Source organism: Delphinus delphis, chromosome 1, assembly GCF_949987515.2.
Source record: "Delphinus delphis chromosome 1, mDelDel1.2, whole genome shotgun sequence".
Classification (NCBI taxonomy): Eukaryota; Metazoa; Chordata; class Mammalia; order Artiodactyla; family Delphinidae; genus Delphinus; species Delphinus delphis.
In genome coordinates this window covers 73366470-73391179 of record NC_082683.1, presented here as the reverse complement: position 1 = coordinate 73391179, position 24710 = coordinate 73366470, and the positions used below count along the sequence as shown (strand labels likewise).

At 35.4% G+C, this 24710-nt stretch overlaps 1 protein-coding gene across 5 annotated transcripts in view; it reads right to left on the bottom strand.

The window, feature by feature from the left end:
- Positions 1-653: 653 nt before the first annotated feature.
- The window catches only part of PRKACB (protein kinase cAMP-activated catalytic subunit beta), a 143544-nt gene continuing 119487 nt past the window's right edge, over positions 654-24710 (bottom strand). For all 5 annotated transcript variants that reach the window (XM_060024317.1, XM_060024343.1, XM_060024333.1 and 2 more), the window contains 2 exons: positions 9801-9965; positions 654-3924 (listed from right to left, as the gene is read on the bottom strand). In XM_060024317.1, the coding sequence (XP_059880300.1) occupies positions 3799-3924; positions 9801-9965 (291 nt within the window). In that variant the 3' untranslated portion in view covers positions 654-3798. The remainder of the gene's footprint in view (positions 3925-9800; positions 9966-24710) is intronic.

Below are 24710 nucleotides of genomic sequence, written 5' to 3'. Positions count from 1 at the left end.
GTTAAGTGAATTTCAAATGATGATAGTTCTGGAGTGAAGATATGCCCAGATTTTTATAATTAGTTACACAAGGAAGTGAGGAAACCAGAATTTATATTAAGCCCTAACAATGATAAAATGAAGCAATCATAAAAGTAGTATCATGTTATAAAATGCATCAATATTTATAAATGTTTGTAGTAACAAAGCAATAAAAATGGTAAGCTATTAAAATAATTACCTAAAAATGTATTTCTTGAGGTAAAGGACAACTATAGAAACACACATTAATCAACCTGGCTAAAACCGGAAGAGGTAATGGTGAAGCGTAAAAGCGCCTCTAAAGAAAAAAGTATAAATTCATAGTTCATTATTACAATAGTATGAGGGCTCTTGTAGTGTCAGTCTTTTAAATATGAATATTTTCAACATTATTTTAAGAATAATTTAGACTAATAGCATCATGAAAAAGCAGAAACACTTTTAGATACTATGGAATAAATCTAATAGTTTTTCAGTAAATACACAGTTGGAATAGACTAGTGGACATTTGACCCTCTCTTGCTCTGTTCTCACCCAAATACATAAAAGCTAGGAATCCATAAGCATCTGTGGTGTATGCAGAAAATAAATCAGGAAATAAGGGCACTAAATAGAATCCAAGACTCAATAAATTGTTTTATCTTTTCAAGATACTTTAATTTTGCAGTTATTGATTAATTATAAAACACAGTTGTTTTCAGCATTTCCTAGCTACAGTAGTGCATAGGAAATTCCATTCTAAACAAAGAAGTAATTAATGAAATAACAACACACCTTAACATTTTACATTGATAGGTTACAGTTTACAAGGTGCTTTCACGTACATTATTTCATTTGATTCTTCAACAAGCAGAAAAAACAGTGGGAAAGAAATATGATTTTTTTAGGCTTACAATGAGTATTTTCAGGCCAATGGGCAGTCACTACAAGAACATATCAGAACAAGACAGCAGTGCCCACAAGCCACAATATCTTTTTGGTAGGCTGACAGTTTGATATCAATTGGATATTTAGCATCAGTGAAGGAGGAAGGAATCAGAACAGACACGAGGTTCTCATGATATTCAAAGAATTGTAAGAACACTGTAGAGTAAGGAGAAGAAAGATGCCCTAAAATATAGCCTTACTGAGACTTGCTTCTAAGCATGTTATCCCTTCAAAACGTCAAAAAGAGTCGTCACAACATGTGAAAATTAGAAGGGACCTTAGAAACTGCCTAATGGAACTCTTCCATTTCATAGATAAGAGAACTGAGGCCAAGGTCATTGCTGATAGTGACAGACCAGGCTTGACAGATGCCTTGACTTTCAGTCTAGGGCTCCTTCCTCGACAATGCCGTGTCATTATTTCTTCTGTTTCAAATAACGTAATCTGATATTAAATACTGATTCATTCCACTTATTTATTAATCAAACTTTTATCTTATTTTTGGCTCAATTGTGGCTGAAACTGGGAGTTTTATATAATTCTAAGATATTCTAATTCAATGTACTTGAGTGGTCAGAAATAGACTCCGTTGATATATTTGAAAGCTTGCTGGTGTCCTTTAAATGGAGAGTTAAAATGGAACAGCTAAATATCCCTCAAAACCAATGTATGCCTAGGGTAATCGACCTAGGTAGATTCTATAGCAAATTGTGCCGGGCAGTAGTAATTTCATATATTTTTTTTTTTTTTAGAATTCATAGAAATCTTTTTAATTACTGAAAACTAAAAATGTAATAATCAAAATGTCACCCCCATGATTTACTAAAATTATTTTGTAATAATTTTACAATAATATACAACAAAGGTACCATAGCATTTATAGCATACATATAGAATACATGATGAGCATGTTCTTGGGTCTAAATGAAATACAAAAAAAGTAATTAAAATTTTTTAGATTTATTAACATGATATATTTTTGTTACATAAAACTTGCTACAGCAAAGTATTTCATATTTTTCTTGCACATTTTAAATATAGGTGACCAACAAATCAGTATCAGCTTTTAAGTGACATGACCATGCAGAAACACTTGACAACCAAAAGATGTACAGACTGATAAGGAGAATATCTCAGACAGATTTTTTCAGTGTCTTCAAAGGTTTTACAAGGGTGTGGTACAGATGAAAAGAAGTAGAATCAGTGACCTACCTGCACCGATAATGAAGCAAATAGAGTGCTTATATACATTAAGACCAGTTTGATTAAACACAACTCATCTTGTATGCATATAAATTGATCATAAAAAATGAACACAGTTTATTTTCAACTATTTTGGTGTGTTGTTTTAAGATAGGTCACTGACACATAGAGATAAAACCAGACAGGAAATTTAAAAGCAAAGAAAAAACATATTTAAAAAACTGAGTTAAGCCGTGGAGTCTCAACAAACAGTGAACGAAATGTGCAAAAGTGCTTGAAATTTCCACATGACAGCAATGATAAGTCAATTGGCAAAAAAGTATATTAAAAAAAACTAAACTCAAATACTAAAATTGTATCTGCATGATCATAATTCCATTTACTGAAAGAAGAGGCAAGAAATTACAACATATCTAAAAATACCACACCTCAAAACTAAAACACAGTTGTGGTAGTTTTATAAATTTTGTCCCCTTTCCTCATTGCTGAGGCATAGGATGAAAGCCAAAGTTGCAACAGGGCCTCTACCTCAGGCTGACAAATACAGTATACCAGCATAATCACCTGACAACAACTTTTGTTCCTACTGTGACAAAACAAAGCAAAGCAAAGCAAAATAAACAAAAAAACCTCTATATTTAAACAAAAGTGCCTCTATATTGTTTACAAGAATCAAGCCACTTGTTTGACTTAGCTAAGTATTTGTTCACTTAATGTTCTTTTTACTTCATTTCTCTTCCTTTCAAAAGTTTACAATGGGGACTATTTGAGAAACTTAAAAATGTGTCACTTTCATTAGTCATGTTCTATTAAAATACTGGCTAAAACCCTTATGGAAAGTTAAAGTTTAGAAATCTTAGAACTCTTCTCTGATACCTACATAAATGCTGGTATCAAGTGAGAGAACCTGGGCGATGATGATCCATATCATTAGCTTTTCCTGCAAAGGAGACACGCTTGTCATACTGCACAGGCTGGTCGCTTATTTACTCGAGGGGAGGATGACAGGAAAGGCGGTGAAGTGAAATAGAGCTTCTGATCTGTAGGAATCCAAATTGCTGGGTCTAGCTACTCTGTATTAGTTCTAGGAAAGTTATTGTTTTATTTGTATAAATATCCTTGGTGTAAAGACATTCTATCTTCAAAAATTGTCCAGCGTTTTGGCAAAACCTAATATGAGCTACTCAAAGTAAAAATAATTATTAGAAAGTATATCCTTAAGCAACTAACAAAAATATTGGTAAGAACTACTAAAAGCAACATATATCCTTCCCTTCCAATGTCACATAGCCGTAACACTGCCCATCTGCAACACCAGCAAAATAAAATGAAGCACTATTTGCAGAAAAATTAATGAAAATGAAACGGGAAGAAATGGATTTAGGAGAAGAGGAGAAAGACGAACCAAAGAGAAGCAGGAAAGTGTCTAGTTCTGTGTTATGGCACAGACAATGCTTGCTTAGCGGTGCCTTGTTACATAGTTGGATGTAGAGTGCACAGACGGATGACGGCAATAAAGACCTCACTCAGTCGCTGGAATGAAGGAACTAGGTAACTGCTTCGACAAGAACGGTCTCAGCTCTACCTTATCTCTTAACAGAGTGCAAAGACTGAGTGTGAGCTCTGATGTCATCTTGTTGCTCATCTCTAAAATTCACAAAATTCTTTTCCACATTTTTCTGTTATAGAGACACGGATATCTTCTTCTTCATAGTCATCAAAATTGCTGGTATCTCCAGAGCCTCTGAACTTTGGTATGAATGGAGCTTCAACCTATAATTGACACAGAGAGAGAAACAAGAGTGATATTGTGATTTATAATAAGAAATATATATTTGGTCTTTGTGCCAGTTACTGGCACAAAGCTCCTAAAACCCTTGGATTTCCTGAGTTGAGAGTGGCAAAAAGTGTCTTTTGTTATGTTAATGAGGTGTCTTTGGGAAAGCCCCTAAGTAACCTAAGGATGGAGGCTGGTTCCCAGGGGACCCAACCCTGTGATTAGAAGGTTGGAACTTTCAATCCCACTCCCTGACCTTCTGGGAGGGGAGAGGGACTGGAGACTGAGTTCAGTTACCAATGGACAATGAATGAATCAATCATGCCTATGTAATGAGGCCTCCATAAAACCCCAAAAGGAAGGGGTTTGGGTTTCGAAGAGCTCCTGGGTTGGTGAACAAGTGGGGATTTGGGGAGAGTGGCTTGGAGAGAGCAGGAAGCTCTGAGCCCCTTCCCACACACCTTGCCCTGTGCCTCTCTTCCATCTGGCTATTCCTGAGTTATACCCCTTTATAATAAGCTGGTCACCCAGTAAGTAGTTTCTCAGTTCTGTGAGCCACTCTAGCAAATTAATCGACCCCCAGGTGTTTGTGGGAATCTTGACCTATAGCCCATTAGTCAGAAGCAAAAACTGGACTGGCAATTGGTATCTCCAGATAGATAGTGTCAGAAGTGTTAACTGCTTGGTGATATGGAAAAAGAGGAAAAACAAATGCCAGAGAATTTCCAAACAAACACTAAGGAAAATAAATTCCGCCTATTTACTACACAGTGGCAATCTTTAAATGCCTTTAAGTCCCTAAATGATCACAACATTAAAAGAAGAAGCAAACTATAGGTTTGCTATTTATCTCAATATTTTCATTCAAGGAATGGTACAGGCCAACAACAATACTTGAGATTTCTAGGATAATTAACTGCTGGCATCAAAATGCTGGCACTTAAGGTTACAGAACTCCAGTTTTTCCTGTATCAGTTCTTTACTTCTAAAGTCCATTTTCTATCCCCTTTTCCTTAATTCCTTCCTCCTGAGGTTACAGATAATTCAGATTTATTTTTAATCATTTTTTTAAAATTCCCAACACTATTTTGTTAAAATAGCTGGCTATCAAAAATTTCTGAGAAATTTGAAAAAAATCTCTTTTAGAATTACAAAATTGTTAAATTCTGAACAGTTTTCTCTTTGGATCCTAAAAATAAAATGTCTTTCCATTACTTAAAATATGGTCTGTATAAAGATAATGCGGTGTACTGAATACGTTTGAGGAAAAGATGTGAAAAATTGAAACAATAACACCACAATTTACACAGCATCTATAATGTTTACTAACAATTATATGCAGGCTGTTTCATTTCTTCCTCAACATAACACTGTGAGGGAGGCAGGGAAGGTAGCCTTATTCCCATTTTACAGATTATAAGACAGAAAGTTGACCAAATTCATGTGACTAATAAGTGGCTAAAGCAGGTTTCAAATTCATTAGGTCTCCACTTCCAGTCCAGAGCTGTTTCTAATATTTATACCAGTGGTTTCCAAAGTTTTTTGATTTATATGCCCTTTAGTAAAACATTTTTGAGTATATATCACCAATAAATGTATAGTTATTTATTTATAAATTATTTACACACATGGCTGAACTATTATAAGATACACACAAACAAGACATCTAAAAAGAATAAGGTAAAAAATAAGTAGGAATGGGAAGTCTAATATGTTATTGTTTGCCAGATGGTTGCCTATGTGCCCTGCATTGGGGCCTGCAGTTCTGCACTGCACAGAAGAATGGGCTAAGCAGACAGTCGCCTCATGTCTACTAGCAAGGCAGCAGTTTAGGATCACACCTACTGAGACAATCTCTGGAAAATGATTGTACAGTTTGAGCTGTCCAGGCCATTTTCTCCCATTTTTTGTCTTTCTGCCAGATGCCTTTGTCTATTCCGTTGTTCATGAGCACTTGGTCAGAGAATAAAAAAGGACTATGAAAACTGTTCAAATTTACTATCATTTTTGTACTTCTCTACATACTTAGAATTGAGATGATAGTAAAACAAATGGCTATGTTAAAGTACTGAATTATTTCTGTTTGTAAATTATCCAGAGAGCCCCAAGTCCATTTTTGTTAATCATCAAGATTTGCTATTGATCAATTTGCCCAATAAAATAACCTGTTTGTTTTAGTGTGCTACTTCTTGGCAGATAAGCTGTTTACTACCTGAGATAAATCCAGCCCTTGGAAAGCACTGAGCAGTAGAAGTTCTACCCATTTTAAGAATAATTGTTTAAAATACATGATATGTAAAGATTAGTAAATGTTGGCTAAAATAAAATTGAAAATATTCATTATACATCATAAATCTTTAAGATACTAATAAAAAGTACAAACTTCAACAAAGTCTAATCAATTCATCTAAATATAGCATTAACTAACAATAATATAATAAATATAATATAAATAGTGCTAATTACAAAGGGATATAAATGATTTTATAGGAAAATATAAATTTCTATAATTGACTTTATAAGAGGCAAAAATTTGAAGAGGCCAATATCCACAGGAGAATTAATTTCTTAAAATTTCCAAGGTATAAATATAATTCCTATGTTCCTTAAATTTCCCAAAGAATAAGAAACATGGAAAATTTCCAGACTCATTTTATGAATCCATATAATCTCAACTCCAGAAAACAAAAAGTATAGATCAATAAAACTTATGACTATGGAAGTAAAAATCCTAAATAAAACTTTAGCAAATTGATTTTAGGCAGATATTAAAATAATAATACCCTATGATTAAATGATGTTCACTTCAGGAATGTTAGGATATCTCACTGATGTAACTCCTTATACTAATATGTCAAAGAAGGTAAAATACGGTACACTAGCAATCAAGGATATTTCCTTAAGCTGATCAGGAATACTTATCCAAGACAAATAGCTAATTTTATATTTGGTGGTAAAGCATAAAAGGCATTCCCATTCAAAAGAGGAACAAGATAAGACAGCTCAACAGGCCCACAGTTTTAAAATATTATTCTAGACATTCTAGCATATATAATAAAACAAAATGGAAATAAAAGATACAAATATTGAAAAAGAAGAGGCAAATGACACCTCCACCCACTGTGATTATCTGTCAATAAAATCCAAGGAAATCAATAACAGAATTTATTTAGTAAGGTAGCCAATTGTAACAAACATAGAAATGTTTTCTCCCTTGTGCTCTTACAATGGACGAGAAACACATTCACAGTAGCAACCAAAATATAAATTTAAGGAATAACTTTGAGAGAGAAATTGGACCTGTATGAGGGAAGGGGTTTCTAAAACTTTATCAAATGACAGAAAATATCTGAATAACTGCAGAAATATAACATGCTCATTAAAAAGAACCCTAAAGATTTTGGTTCTCTTCTAATTAATATACTGTAATCCCAATTAAGATCCCCCAGTACAACATAAATATTTGGAAAGACCAATAAAACAGAGGAGTTATTGTTTAATGGGTACAGAGTTTCAGTTTTGCAAGAAGAAAAAGTTCTGGAGATGGATGGTGGTGATGGTGGCACAACAATATTAACGTACTTAATGACACTGAACTGTACACTTACATATGGTTAAGATATTAAATTTTACGTTATGTGTACTTTACTACAATAAAACTGGAAAAAATTGAATTATGTATTTTTCATAAATATTTATAAGAATTCCACATATTAAATATATAAGTATTTTGAAAATTGAAATAAAAAACATTATAAAGCTACATAAAATGGTGTGGTGGTGTGGTATACAGTACAAGAAGAGACAAAAAGAGCTCATAAAAAATGAAGTTCAGAAACAGACTGAAGTATATAATAATTTAGTATTAGGAAAGGTAGAGTTTCAAATAAGCAGTCAGATAATTATTATTCAACAAATGCTAAGAGGATAATTGGTTAACTATTAAACAACAATAACAAAAAGAAGTTAGATCAAAAAGCACTAAAAGAAAATGTAGATTAAATAAGTCACCCAAATAGAATCTTGTAGTAGGTAGTAATTGTGATGTAATGGCCTGAAGCTAAGGGGAAAATGCAGGGTCGGAAGAAGTAGATCTACTACTGAAGGTGGTCACTGAAGTCATGGGAATGGACTGTGGTGAGGAAAAGCACAGAGAAAAGGAATAAATATGCCAACTGTTAATAGAGGTGCTGTCTGGATGATGGGATTATGATGATTTCAAATCTATTTACTTAACAGATTACCTGATGATAACTATATGAAACATACCTCAACCAGAAAGAAAAATAGAGCCTGGACCAATCTATTTAATCTTTCTCTCCAAACTACTCTTCCTTTTGCATCCTCTACCTTAATACAAATCTTAAGGATGAGAAATCTGATGCTTTAAAGTGGTTAAGTAATTTGCTTGAGATCTCACTCCTAATGGTTGTCTGATCTGGGATTCAGATCAATGTCTACCTAACCCCAGAGTTCATGCTCGCTCTCTTCTGCCTTCTGAGGCAGAGTCTTCCTACTCCAAAATTGCTCAAAGCATGAAAGTCAAGCATGTAATATGTAAAATCTATGAATATCTTATGAAACAATGTACTGTTGAGTGGTTTGGGGCTTTATTTTAATAACCATGTTAAAAGGCCTTTAAAGGGGGTAATGTGATCTTGGAATTGGGAATCTGAAGAACTTGGAATCAAACATAGGCATTATTTAGCAGCTGTATGATTATGTTTAAAGCAGTTAGCCTTTCTGAGCTGATTTTCTTATCAGTAAAATGGGGAAAATGGTACCACTTATCCCATAGGATTACTTCAAAGATTAAAATGAGAGGTTACAGAGTTGCTTTCATTAATTTGAAAGTACTGCACTGGTGCTAGGAAATTTAGAAAAAAACATGAAAATATAAAATATTTATTTATTAGATCTAAAATCTATTTTAAATTGCTTTGGACCTTGTTCTTGACTACATAACACAACCAGCTGAGATAATGATGCTAACGGCTATGTTTCAATGACTTTAATGGTTAGAGAGTTTTTGAACCCCTTTGAGATGCAAAGGCTGTACTGCACTCACATTGTCTTGGTCTTGATATATTTTCTATTTGCTGCATTCTAAAATTCTTTTAATGTTTTTTAAAAAATCTTTTATAAAAAATATAAATTAGAAAAACTGTGCTATTAATAATTTGAGCATTTACATTTTTTTCCTAAGGAAATTCACTCATGTGGCTGCATGGCATTATTAAATATGGCAAATTTCTGAAACATTAGAAGTTTTTGTTTTATGAAAAAAAAGAAAAAATTAACATATTCAAGATGAAGACACTTTATTCATACAAACTATCTTTAACTGGGCATTTAAGAAGCAAAAGGAGAGATGAAAGTAATTCAGCACCGCAAAATCTTTTCTTAAATGTCTCAATTTATTACAAAGGTAAAGTAATAATGACTGAAAAATATCTGATGAATCCAGCACTTAAACGTTATTATATCTGGCTGTATGCCAATTCTGGGTACGAGAATATATTTGCTTACATATCATCCTACTAGTGTGGCTTCACATCAGTTTTGAAGTGCAAACCATTACGACATTGTCTAATATATAATTGTCATGGCATTATGAAAAGAGGCATGGGTAGGAAAAATTTAACCAGGAAAACATTTCAATTGGTGGTCAAAATAGAATATACACTTTCCCTTCTATCAAGGAGAAAACTCATTTTTAAGTTGTGGGCTATAAAGGTTAAGTCTTGCATAAGATTAATTCAAAAGGTAAAAAAAAAATAAAACCATGTGTTAAGTTAAAGATACCTCTACTACATATAATTTAAACAGCAACTTTTAAAAAGCTTTTAAATTAAAGAAAGAAAAGGCTCACCTTCCTCTGGTAAATAGCAATCCAATCAGTTGTGGCAAACCACTTGTGAGTTTTTATATCACTCACACCATTCTTTAGATTTCCAAACCGCTTCGTCAGGTCCACCTGCAGCAGGTTCCTTAGAAGGTCCTTGAGATCTGAACTGAAGTGAGAAGGGAATCGAACCTGCAAAACAGACCATGTGGTAAAACACACATTCCAAAATTTTTTTTTGAGGTGATAGATCATTATATAAACAAAAATATAGGGGCTTCCATGGTGGCACAGTGGTTGAGAGTCCACCTGCCGATGCAGGGGACACGGGTTCATGCCCCGGTCCAGGAAGATCCCACATGCCGCAGAGCAGCTGGGCCCGTGAGCCATGGCCGCTGAGCCTGCGTGTCCGGAGCCTGTGCTCCGCAACGGGAGAGGCCACAACAGTGAGAGGCCCACGTACCGCAAAAAAAAAAAATAATAAAAAAAATAAAAAAATGTAGTGATGACCTTCAGATATTTTTAACTACACACTTCAGTCTCCATAGTAGTCTTTAAAAAAGAGAACTGAGTCAATGAATTAAAACTGTTCTCTTAGGGCCTTGTTTTGGTCATGGACTCTCTTTAAGAACATGGGCCCCTCTCCAGAAAAATGTGCATAACTACAGAACTTTTCCAGCAATGTCAGAAGGTTTACCCATCTTCAAGAGAGACCCCTTGGATCCCACATGATAAATCTTGTGTCTTAGCAACATACAAATTTAAACTTGCAACTTAAATAGAAAAACATATGAAAGATATCAGTATGTACATTTTTGAAAGAGATGATCAAAAAGGAAGTCTAAAAATGACTATAAAAATCCACACTGCCTTTCATAGCATAGGAAACTACTTTTCTTTTACTTATGAGTGACTTTTAAAAATAATTCTGCTATTATGCAATAGTGCAAAAAATGATTTAGATTGGTTTAAAAGCATTTTCTACTTTCTAAACTGTGAAGACTTTACAATTAGTTGACTGGCCCCCAGGCTTAAAAACAAACAAAAAACCCCCAAATAACTGAAGATGTTATATATCAAGTAATCAATAAAATAAAGTACCAGTCATTGGAGACCTAGGTCTACTTTTTGTTTTGTTTAAACACATTCTTCTCCTCTCTCTACTCCAACCTAACTCCCAGTTTTCACCCTATTATTAATATGGGTACTGAAAAATTAAATTAAAATGAGTACTACTAAAGGATGATATTAGAAGAAACAGCTGCATCTATGTCTCCTTACTCGTCCTTCATTACTACCACCTCTCCATTATCCTTTTCAACTTGTGTTCGATCATTTCCACTGCCCTCTTCCCCATCACACACACAGGTATGTATGTGCATATACCTACATGTGTGTGAGCACATGCACTTTCATTTTAATCCCATTTTCCTATCGTGCACTTACAGGTCCCATTTCATGTTCCCACCTTCACTAAATACAAACATTATTCTCTGGATTATCATGGCCTTAACTTCAAACTGACCATAAATCTCTGAAGAAATGCTTTAAAGGGTTAACAGATCCATTTCTGAACTTGCATTCTTTCTTTTGTTCTCTACAAGTGCCACCATCACCTTATAACTTGCAATGTGCATCATTACATTACCTCAGGTGATCTTCACAGTGCACTCATTCATTTAACTATGCTGAAGTATTTGTGCATGTCTGTCTCGCCCAGACTGTGAGCTTCTGGAGGGAAGGTACTATGCTATTTTTGTGTTTCTATTCCCAGGATTTATTAGATCACTTCAAATAATATACTTCATCCATTCCACAATTACCTATTGAGTACCTACTATGTACCAGGCACTGTTCTAGGTGCTGAATATACAACAGTGAGCAAAAACAAAGTCTGATTTCTTGGTACTTACATCCTAGTTGGATATGACATACTTGGTGAATATGGTATTAACTCTGTTCTAAAGATGGAGAAACTAAGATTTCAGAGACATTATATACCTTACCCAATCATGACACTATAAAGTAGCAGAGCTGGGATGAGAAATCTTGTCTTACAGTTCCCAGCCTCATGAATTTTGCTCTTTATTACATTATCTTCAAACATATAGAACTTCTTAATTTATATTCTGACTTTGAAAAAGTTCAACATACTTGATATACATTCTCATGTTCTCAAAGCAGAAGTTAAATCATTAGGATGCAAAGCTAGAAATCTATGGCAATGCTAGATTCATAACCATAGTCTTCTGATTGCCACTCTCATGCTATTCTGTGAATAAATATTTCTCAAAGTGTGGTCCTAGGGACCACTTTCATCTAAATCAACTGGGAAGTAGAGGATGATAATGCAGATAACTGGGGCTTATCTCAGATGTTAATGGTATTGGGCCTGAAAATCTGAGCTTCTATCTCCAAGTAATTCATCTGTACATGAAAGCTTGAGAAGCACTATTTGTAACACTATTTACTATTTATACAGAAGTTTTATTTTTTCTTCTAGTGACAGATCAAAAAACAATTTTAGTGTAAGTAATAAACTAAGTCACCATCATACCAGAGGAAAAGTAGTATTGTGTCAAGCAAACAAAGACTATTTGAAGGCTGAAGGTTTGGGGTCAACTCATATTAGCAACTAAAAAAACTTCATTTTTGCAAAGCCTATATTATTACAGATTATTAGAGGTTTTATGTTCTAAAAAAAAAAAAAAAGATGTGAACTACCACCCTCTCTAGTTTTTGCTTTTGACACAATGGCTTATTAGAAGTTAGGCACTATGCCAAACAGTTTATATTCACTGGCTCATAAAATCCAGAACGTAACACCGAGGTAAATACGATTATTATCCCCACTTTACAGGTGATGCAGTTAAAACCTACAGAGATTAAGTAATTGGCCCAGATTGCAGAGATAATAAGTGGTAAGGCTATAATTGCAAACCAGGCTCTCCAACTCCAGGGTATATACTCTAGCTTCAGGTTGTTGTCAGGAACCTTATAAAAGAATGAAAATTTCATCTTAAAAATACTTGCTGCACATTTCCTCATTTATCCTACTTGGAGTAAAAACTAGAGAATATAGGGTATTCAAAGACACACTGTCCACTTGAAAAATACCACGATTATTTATACAATGGTTATATTCTAATTTTGTTTAGATTCCAAAGGAATAACTCATTTGAAGTATACTTATCTTCATTTAGAATAGAGTTTGCATGAACTGTTCAATATAATGTATCAGTTATTCTCCACTTCATGATGTTCGGAATGGCAGACAGTGATGTACTACATATAAACTATCTTCTGAATTCAGGTAATATGCAATGCAATGGATAAAGAATATATACACCTGAATAAAGTAGTTTTTTATGTAGAATGCAGATACAGTGATGGTCTTGAATTAGTTAATGAGAACATTTATTTGGTTACTCCCCAGAACAGTGATTCTCAAATGGGGAATGGTGGTAGAGGGTTGTGATGGTAGATATCAGAACCATTTGGGAATCTTTTCAAATTCTAGACATGTCCTTCTCATCTCCACATCACACCCTCTTCTTCCCCAGAGATTATGATAGGTAGTCCACACTCCCATAGTAAACCATGTTAATGATGGGAATCTGTCATACCCTTAAAGTCTACTGGAGGGGAAATAATGAGAATCATTGTGAAAGTATTTTTTCCATGATTGTTCTGAAATGTAATCAGAAATGGAGTTTCTTTGTTGACTGAACTTTCCAAAGTGCTATGTTGATGTATCAACTGAAATTAGCAAACTAGAAAATAAATGAAATTATGTTTTAAATGCAAGACCTTTATTTATAGTATGTTAACCTGGAAACACCAAAGACTTCTATAATGGGATGATTCAAAACTGTATCAAATTTTGATACTGTATTGTTTCTATCACTGTTATCAATTATAACTGCTGTAGATGTCAAAAGTAAAATCAGAATTATAGAATATTGCAGCTAGAGGGAGCTTAATTTAGTCTAAACCTTCATTTTAAAGATGAGGAACCTTCTTTTTTTTTTTTTTTTTTTTAAAGAAAGATAAGGAACCCTAGCTTCAGTGAGACTACCAACTCAGTTAATTTCGTTGTTGGGAAAATAACTTAATTCTTTTGACTCCTACGTGTTTCTTCAGTCCATGATAGCACAAAATATATGACAGGGCAAATAATGTGAAAATAGCTGTAAAGAGCTAGATATGGAAAAGAGACAGTCTAACCCCTTTCAACCAGTAGAGGTGAGTGATAAGGTTATTGGAAACTGGCATTATTTAACATGAAAGAGGTGTTTGTGCAATATGTACTCCCTAGAGTGTTTATTGGGTCTTCTTTCCCCTAATATTTCCTGTTTAGGAATGTTTTTCAACCCTTAGAGACCAAGTTACTTCTGAGTTTCCTAATGATATATTCTTAAGAATAAATCTGTTTCTACAGTGAGGTACAGACACACACAACAAGCTTTTAACACATCATGTGTATCAAAATCATCTGTAATAATTTAAAAAATACAGATGTTTGGAATACACAGAAGACCAACAGAATCAGTATCTCTGAGAATGGGCATCTATTTCATGAAAGCTTCATGAAGGCAGAGACCACAGCTGATTTGCTGTATCCAGCACTGGTCTGTCATATACCATGAGCTTAATAAATATTTAATGAATGCATGAACTTAAATTCAACAAACACTGATTCAATACCATCTATGTGCTAGGCACTGATGTGCTTGGGATAGAGTAGTAAACCAAAGAGAGACAAAGATTCCTGCCTCCACACTGTTTATATTCTAGTGAGAAAGAAACTTAGCAACAAGAGTGACCCTTTAAAAATGTTGTTATCCTGACAAAACCTTGCTTTGTAAGGTCTTTATTTTTTTACTCTGAAGAAAATGGGGAATCACTGCAAAGTTCTGAAAGGAGTAACAGGATCTGACTTAATGTTAGAGAGCAGTATCAGTGAAGGTGGTAAGAGGTAGCTGAATTCTGCATATATTTTAAAGATAGAGCCAAAATGGTTTTCCTGTGCATCAAATACGGAGTGAGGACTCCAGGGTGTTTTGTCTTGAGTAACTGAAAGTAGCTGAAAGGATAATGTTGCCATCAACTGAGATGGGAAAGATGGTGGGAAGAACAGATTAGCTATGGAAAAGAAAAATCTGTCAGTTTTAGGTTGAATTTGAGATATTTATTAGACCGCTGAGTGGAGATTTCAGGTAGGAAGTTGGATACAAAAGTCTGCAACTCAATGAGTCACGTATGGACGGAAAAAATGAATTTGGGAGCTGTCAGATAGCATTAAAAGTCATAACGAGAATGAGACCACCAATAGAAGAAATGCAGGAAAAGAAGAGGATCAAGGCAAAGAGATTTAGAAGGAAAGATGAGTAATTCAGGAATAAAACTAAGATTATGAAGAGTCACTGAAGCCAAGTGAAGGAGTAATGAATGAACCACTGAACTAGATTCTGTTTCTCTTTTTGCCACAAACTAGCTTTTATCTTTGGGCAATTCTGAGCCTTGATTTACCTACACATAGGATAAGGGAGTTAAATTAAGTAAAATGGAACATTCTTGTCATCTTAAAAATTCTACTAAGCTATTTCTTTAGTAGAAAGAATATCTGGGTTCCAATCCCAACTCCAGTTACATACATTCTCTATGCTTTAGGGCTAACTCTTTTACCTTTCTGAGTCTCACCTCATCTATAAAATGATAAGAGTATATTTCATCTGGCAAGTATGAAAATAAATTAGTTAACTTTTATGAAACGGCCTTTTTTTTTTTTTTTGGCTGTGCCATGCAGCTTATGAGATCTTAATCTTAGTTCCCCAACCAGGGATTGAACCCAGGCCCAAGGCAGTGAAAGCACCAAGTCCTAACCACTGGACTGCCAGGGAACTCCCTGTGGAACTGCCTTGCATCTTGCAGGCACTAATTCAATACATGTTTCATTTTTAAGTCTTTTCATTAGGATAATATTTTAATGAGCTGAAGTTGAATTTCTGAATCAAAGAAGGAACCTGGAAGTCAGCAATATCTATCATTATGTTTCCAGACTACCCAAGGGCACTTGTGCTAGAAAAGTCATTGGAGAGTGTAAGAGCTTCCTCTTTTCTTCTTGTCTCATGCTCCACCTGTTAAATTTGTACAACAAACACTCTCTTCTTTTCCTAAGGTTCTTAAATTTGATAGAGGCAGGGAGAAAATGGACAGCCATAACCGTTTTGTAAGGACAGAATTGTGAATATAGCTGATACCTTAAACAACTTTGTCAAATTATATTACATAATATGTTAAAACAACTGTGAAATTTACTCTGAATTAAGCAAACGGAGTATTGTTCTGCTTTCAGCACTGATTATAAAGTCTTGTACATTTTAGTTTTAGGAGTAACTATTACTTTCTAAAAATGTAAGAAGTTACATCCAGAAAGCAAATCAGTGCATGTTATTATAGTATCCATACTGGGTGATTTAACTTCACTGACTCTTTTTTAACTTTAGAAATAAAATAAGACCAAAATCAAGTTTGTCTACACTCAGCTTAATCACAGAAATTACAAAGTTGATCTTTGATTGAAGAAGAGAAAAATTTTACCACTATTCTTCTGCAATTTATAGAGGAAAAGATTGTTCAACCAGTAACATTATCTTTTATGCATCAGGGTAAAATTTACTGGGCTTAAATGACTCAAAAGGGTTTGCATACAGTAAATAATCTGTTAACTTCTGTCCACATGCATACTGGAATAAATTTTGAGAAATCCTCTCTCTAAATTAGTACAGTTCAAGAAATCTACCATCCCAGTAAAAAAATTATCTAGAAAAACTGAGCATATACATTAGTTAATTTTTCAAAACACATAACAACTTTTCATACATTAGGGTTCCTAATAGATAGGGTGCTAAGTTCCACACTGCCTCATAGGACCCAGGGAAAGTTTAATCAACCTGGATCCTATATATAAAAAGAAACATCTAGGACATTAACAAAATACTTATAAATATTAGTACCATGATTGTGGGCTCTGATCTGTTCTTACCTATGCAGAAACAGTGCACAGACATAATGAATTCAGATGGTTGCAAAAGGTTATTACCCACCCCATCCTCATTCCATCCCCTGCAAAACAAGTTGGAATCATTTGCCCATAGGACCCCTAAGGTAAGGACTGTCTCAAAGCAGGTATTAAGAAGAATTTTAAATGTCCACAGCAAGGTGTTAAAACACGGCCCTGTATTTTATGTAAATGGTATAACTGCTTTTGTACTTCATGAAAATAACTCCTGCATACTGTTAAGTCTCTTTAACTGTAGCCATGCCAAATTGAAAATGGCATTTTAATTTCTCCAAAAGCATTAACAATGGTGCCTTAGAAAAAGTGTAGTGGTATATCTGTATATGTGTATATTACTTAGGAATACACAAAAAAGAGAAAATATAGCAGGCCTGAGACTGCTACCCTTTAGGAAGGCCTGCCTGCGAGTTTGGCAAATGGCAGGTATCTGGGAATTGGAATGGTGATTCAAAGTGCCAGACATTGAAAAGAAACTTCCTTAAATGACAAGAGTGGCTCACTGTACCTAGACTGTTGGTACAAATAATATGGTTTATGCTGAACATCTGTTTTTGTTCTGGGAGTCTGGGATTTTGCTATGTGTTAGGTAGAGGGTGTATATGTAATCCCAATAAAACCCTTGGGCACTGAGTCTTTACTGTGCTTCCCTGATAGATAACATTTCATCCATGTTGCCAAATTTGTTGCTGGAGGAATGAAGCATCCTTTTTGACTCCTTTGGGAGAGGGCTCTTGAAAGCTTGTGCTGGCTTCCTCTGGACATTACCCCATGTGACTTTTGCCTTTGCTGATTTTAGTTTATAAACTTTTTTGTAAGGTACTTGTTACAATGAAAGGTATTCATTCCTTGAGTATTACTATATGCTGAATTTTGTGAGTCGTCCTAGTGAATCACCTAACCTGGGAATGGTCTTGGGGACCTTGGACATAGAAGGGAATAGCCATCTGGCTGCTAATCAACTACACTTCATGTGAATGTGGATCGCTCTTTAGGAAAAAGTTAACTAACTCTTGGGGGCTTCCCTGGTGGCGCAGTGGTTGAGAGTCCACCTGCCGATGCAGGGGACATGGGTTCGTGCCCTGGTCCGGGAGGATCACACATGCCGCAGAGCGGCTGGGCCCGTGAGCCGTGGCCACTGGGCCTGCACGTCCGAAGCCTGTACTCTGCAACGGGAGGGGCCACAACAGTGAGAAGCCCGCATACCGCAAAAAAAAAAAAAAAAAAAAAAAAATTAACTCACTCTTGGATCATTTTGTGTATACATACGTTTACAACTTTATATTTTGTATAGTGTCTCCTTGTACATTTTTGGTGCTCATTAAAAATGGAATAATATTTACTTCATACAAAATGGAGCTAAGAATTTTTTTTAATTACGTAAGTCAAAAACTCTAACTTTAGGGCTTCCCTGATGGCGCAGTGGTTGAGAGTCTGCCTGCCGATGCAGTGGATGCGGGTTCGTAACCCGGTCTGGGAAGATCCCACATGCCGCGGAGCGGCTGGGCCCGTAAGCCATGGCTGCTGAGCCTGTGCGTCCGGAGCTTGTGCTCTGCAACGGGAGAGGCCGCAACAGTGAGAGGTCTGCGTACCGCAAAAAAACCCAAAAAACAAAAAACTCTAACTTTAAGGTTTCCACACAGCTGTTACTTGCCTGCCACCTTATCTGCAAATGTCATTTTTGAATACAACGTTAACTTTTATATTAACAAGGGTAATGCAGCCAGATAGAGTTGCTGTGGAAACCATAACTGATTCTTGTATAGAGTATATGGCACTGAAGTATTAAATTTAAAGACTATATACAGAAACTCAGCATATGTATGGCTAGGATGAGGCACAGTTAATGTGGGAATTATAAGACTTTTCTGTTAACTATGCATTTCTAAACCTGAATCTTAATATTGCATGAATAATTTGACATTTAAATACCACCTCCAACTCCCTCTTGAGAGAACACTGGAATCACAACTAACTACTGAACAATCATTGACAGAAAGACACTGGAACTCACCAAGAAAGATACCCCACATCCAAGACAAAGGAGAGCTGCAATGAGATGGTAGGAGGGGCGCAATCACAATAAAATCAAATCCCAAAACTGCTGGGTTGGCGACTCTCAACTGGAGAACAATTATACCACAGAAGTCCACACACTGGAGTGAAGGTTCTGAGCCCTAGGTTCTGACTTCCCAACCTGGGGGTCTGGCAATGGGAGGAGGAATCCTCAGAGAATCAGACTTGAAGGCCAATGGAGTTTGATTGCAGGACTTTGACAGGACTGGGGGAAACAGAGACTCCATTCTTGGAGGGCAGACACAAAATAGTGTGTGCATCAGGACCCGGGGGAAGGAGGAGTGACCCCATAGGAGACAAAACCAGACCTACCTGCTAGTGTTGGAGGGTCTCCTGCGGGGGGCGGGGTGGAGTGGCTGTGGCTCACTGCAGGGACAAGGACACTGGCAGCAGAAGTTCTGGGAAGTACTCATTGGAGTCAGCCCTCCTGGAGTCCGCCATTAGCCCCACCAAAGAGCCTGTAGGCAGCAGTGCTGGGTCGCCTCAGGCCAAACAGCCAACAGGGAGGGAACCCAGCCCCACCCATCAGCATACAAGCAGATTAAAGTTTTACTGAGCTCTGCCCACCAGAGGGATGCCCAGCTCTACCCACTACCAGTCCCTCCCATCAGGAAGGTTGCACAAGCCTCTTAGATAGCCTCAACCACCAGAGGGCAGAGAGCAAAAGCAAGAAGAACTACAATCCTGCAGCCTGCAGAATGAAACCACAAACACAGAAAGATAGACAAAATGAAAAGGCAGAGGACTATGTCCCAGATGAAGGAACAAGTTAAAACCTGAGAAAAACAACTAAATGAAGTGGAGATAGGCAACTTTCCAGAAAATTCAGAATAATGATAGTGAAGATGATTGAGGCCCTTGGAAAAAGAATGGAGGCAAGGATCAAGAAGATGCAAGAAATGTTTAACAAAGACCCAGAAGAATTAAAGAACAAACAAACAGAGATGAACAATACAATAACTGAAATGAAAAATACACTAGAAGGAATCAACAGCAGAATAACTGAGGCAGAAGAATGGATAAGTGACCTAGAAGACATAATGGTGGAAATCACTGCCACAGAGCAGAATAAAGAAAAAAGAATGAAAAGAAATGAAGACAGCCTAGGAGACTCTGGGACAACATTAAATGCACCAACATTCACATTATAGGGGTCCCAGAAGGAAAAGAGAGAAAGGACCCAAGAAAATATTTGAAGAGATTATAGTAGAAAGCTTACCTAACGAGATTATAGTAGAAAACTTCCCTAACATGGGAAAGGAAATAGCCACCCAAGTCCAGGAAGCACAGAGAGTCCCAGGCAGGATAAACCCAAGGAGAAACAAGCCGAGACACATAGTAATCAAACTGAAAAAAATTAAAGACAAAAAAAATATTAAAATAAACAAGGAAAAAATGACAAATAGCATGCAAGGTAACTCCATACATTTAACAGCTGATTTATCAGCAGAAATTCTGCAAGCCAGAAGCGAGTGGTATGATATATTTAAAGTGATGAAAGGGAACAACCTACAACCAAGAATACTCTACCAGGCAAGAATCTCATTCAGATTCGACAGAGAAATCAAAAGCTTTACAGACAAGCAATAGCTAAGAGAATTCACCACCAAACCAGCTCTACAACAAATGCTAAAGAGTCTTCTCTAAGTGGGAAACACAAGAGAAGAAAAGGACCTACAAAAACAAACCCAAAACAATTAAGAAAATGGTAATAGGAACATACATATCGATAATTACCTTAAATGTGAATAGATTACACACTCCAACCAAAAGACAGACTGGCTGAATGGATACAAAAACAAGACCTGTATATATGCTGTCTACAAGAAACCCACTTCAGACCTAGGAACACATACAGACTGAAAGTGAGGGGACGGAAAAAGATATTCCATGCAAATGGAAATCAAAAGAAAGCTGGAGTAGCAATCCTCATATAAGACAAAATAGACTTTAAAATAAAGACTGTTACAAGAGACAAAGAAGGAGACAACATAATAATCACGGGATCAATCCAAGAAGAAGATATAACAATTGTAAATATTTATGCACCCAACATAGGAGCACCTCAATACATAAGGCAAATGCTAACAGCCATAAAAGGGGAAATCAACAGTAACAGAATCATACTAGGGGACTTTAACAGCCGACTTTCACCAATGGACAAATCATCCAAAATGAAAATAAAAAAGGAAACACAGGCTTTAAATGACACAATAGACTAGATAGGTTTAATTGATATTTATAGGACATTCCACCTGAAAACAGAAGATTACACTTTCTTCTCAAGTGCACATGGAACATTCTCCAGAATAGATCACATCTTGGGTCACAAATCAAGCATTGGTAAAGTTATGAAAACTGAAATCATATCAAGCATCTTTTCCAACCACAATGCTATGAGATTAGAAATAAATTATAGGAAAAACAAAAAATGTAAACACAAGGAGGCTAAAAAATACTTTACTAAATAAATAACCAAGAGATCACTGAAGAAATCAAAGAGGAAATCAAAAAATACCTAGAGACAAATGACAATGAAAACACAATGACACAAAACCTATGGGATGCAGCAAAAGCAGTTCGAAGAGGGAAGGCTATAGCAATACAATCCTACCTCAATAAACCAGAAAAATCTCAAATAAACAATCTAACTGTACACCTAAAGGAACTAGAGAAAGGAGAACAAACAAAACCCAAAGTTAGTAGAAGGAAAGAAATCATAAAAATAAGATCAGAAATAAATCAAATAGAAATGAAGAAAACAATAGCAAAGATCAATGAAACTAAAAGCTGGTTCCTTGAGAAGATAAACAAAACTGATAAACCTTTATCCAGGCTCATCAAGAAAAAGAGGGAGAGGATGCAAATCAATAAAATTAGAAATAAAAAAGGAGAAGTTACAACGGACAGTGCAGAAATACAAAGCATCCTAAGAGACTACTACAAGCAATGATATGCCAATAAAATGGACAACCTGGAAGAAATGGACAAATTCTTAGAAAAGCACAACCTTGAGAGACTGAACCAAGAAGAAAGAGAAATTATGAACAGACCAATCACAAGTACTGAAATTGAAACTGTGATTAAAAATCTTCCAGTAAACAAAAGTCCAGGACCAGATGGCTTCACAGGTGAATTCTATCAAACATTTCGAGAAGAGCTAACACCCATCCTTCTCAAAATCTTCCAAAAAATTGCAGTGTAAGGAACACTCCCAAACTCATTCTACGAGGCCATCATCACCCTGATACCAAAACCATATAAAGATACTACAAAAAAAGGAAATTACAGACCAATATCACTGATGAATATAGATGCAAAAATCTTCAACAAAATACTAGCAAACAGAATCCAACAACACATTAAAAGGATCATACACCATAATCAAGTGGCATTTATCCCAGGGATGCAAGGATTCTTCAATATACACAAATTAATCAATGTGACACACCATATTAACAGATTGAAGGATAAAAACCATATAATCATCTCAATAGATGCAGAAAAAGCTACAGTAATCAAGACAATATGGTATTGGCACAAAAACAGAAATATAGATCAGTGGAACAGGATAGAAAGCCCAGAGATAAACCCACGCACCTATGGTCAACTAATCTATGACAAAGGAGGCAAGAATATACAATGGAGAAAAGACAAGTCTCTTCAATAAGTGGTGCTGGGAAAACTGGGCAGCTACATGTAAAAGAATGAAATTAGAACACTCCCTAACACCATATGCAAAAATAAACTCAAAATGGATTAAAGACCTCAATGTAAAACCAGACACTATAAAACTCTTAGAGGAAATCATAGGCAGAACACCCTTTGACATAAATCACAGCAAGATCTTTTTTGACCCACCTCCTAGAGTAATGGAAATAAAAACAAAAATAAACAAATGGGACCTAATGAAACAAAAGCTTTTGCACAGCAAAGAAAACCATAAATAAGACAAAAAGACAACCCCCAGAATGGGAGAAAATATTTGCAAACGAATCAATGGGCAAAGGATTAATCTCCAAAATATATAAACAGTTCATGAAGATCAATATCAAAAAAACAAACAACCCAATCAAAAAATGGGTGGGAGACCTAAATAGACACTTCTCCAAAGACATACAGATGGCCAAGAGGCACAGGAAAAGCTGCTCAACATCACTAATTATTTAGTGAGAAATGCAAATCAAAACTACAATGAGGTATCACCTCACACCGATTAGAATGGGCATCATCAGAAAGTCTACAAACAATAAATGCGGAGAGGGTGTGGAGAAAAGGGAACCCTCTTGCACTGTTGGTGGGAATGTAAATTGATACAGCCACTATGGAGAACAGTATGGAGGTTCCTGAAAAAACTAAAAATAGAATTACCATATGATCCAACAATCCCACAACTGGGCACATACCCAGAGAAAACCACAATTCAAAAAAATACATGCACCCCAATATTCATTGCAGCATTATTTACAATAGCCAGGTCATGGAACCAAGCTAAATGTCCATCAACAGACAAATATATAAAGAAGATGTGATACATATATACAATGGAATATTACTTAGCCATAAAAAGGAACAAAATTGGGTTATTTATAGAGACATGGATGGACCTAGAGAGTGTCATACAGAGTGAAGTTAAGTCTGAAAGAGAAAAGCAAATATCATATATTAACGCATATATGTGGAATCTAGAAAAATGGTACAGATGAACCAGTTTGCTGGCAGAAAAAGAGACACAGATGTAGAGAACAAACGTATGGACACCAAGCGGGGGAAGTAGGGGGCATGGGTGGTGGGATGAATTGGGAGATTGAGATTGACATATATACACTAATATGTATAAAATAGATAAATAATAACTTGCTGTATAGCATAGGGAAATGCACTTCGCTGTACAGTAGAAACTAACACAACATTGTAAAACAACTATACCCCAATAAAAATAAATAAATAAATACCACCTCCTCTGTTTTTTTTAAAGGCAAAATATGTGTAGGAGAGGATCTAACAAGCTGATTGATCATCTTTCTGTACATTTATAAATACCAGTTTGAATTAAAATATTGTAAATAGAGAAAGAACGTAAAAATCTAATGTTCAAATATATGTACTTTAATAATTAATCACTTCATTAAACACATTTCATTTAACTTTGATAAGTCAATGATACCTATAATCTTTATAACATTGTTTCCAAAAATATAATCAACATAAACTATTGTTGCATAAAATACCATGCTTTTTAAAAAAAGAAAAAATTCTGAATGCAAAGTATATTTTTAAATGTTATTTGATATCATTAAAACCATTAAAAAATTTAAATACAAATACAGGATCTGTAAGACCAAAAGTGGATTTTCAATGACTTGAACAATTAAAAAATTTGAAAACAAGTTCGTCTCCAATTTGACTTTTAGCTACTAACTAGAGAGACAATAATACTCTGTAATGTGGATAGAGATAACTTCTAGTTTGGATTTGAGTGCTGAAACAGATGGTTTTATTGGGAAATGTGAATATGATTTTACATTCAAATAATACAGATCCTAGAGATCACTTAATAACAATTATTTTGTTTTCACGAGTTCTACTTTATGCATAAAGAGAACAAGGAATGAAAACTTTACATCCAATATGGGGAGAGATAATCTGGCACCTTTAGTTAAAAACAATAGTACACCAAACACCCTATAGTATTTCTAATAAATAAAGGAAAAAAATCAGATATTGTGATATGATAAAATTTTATGTTGCTACTCTTCTCTTCTAAGGTGACCAGGATT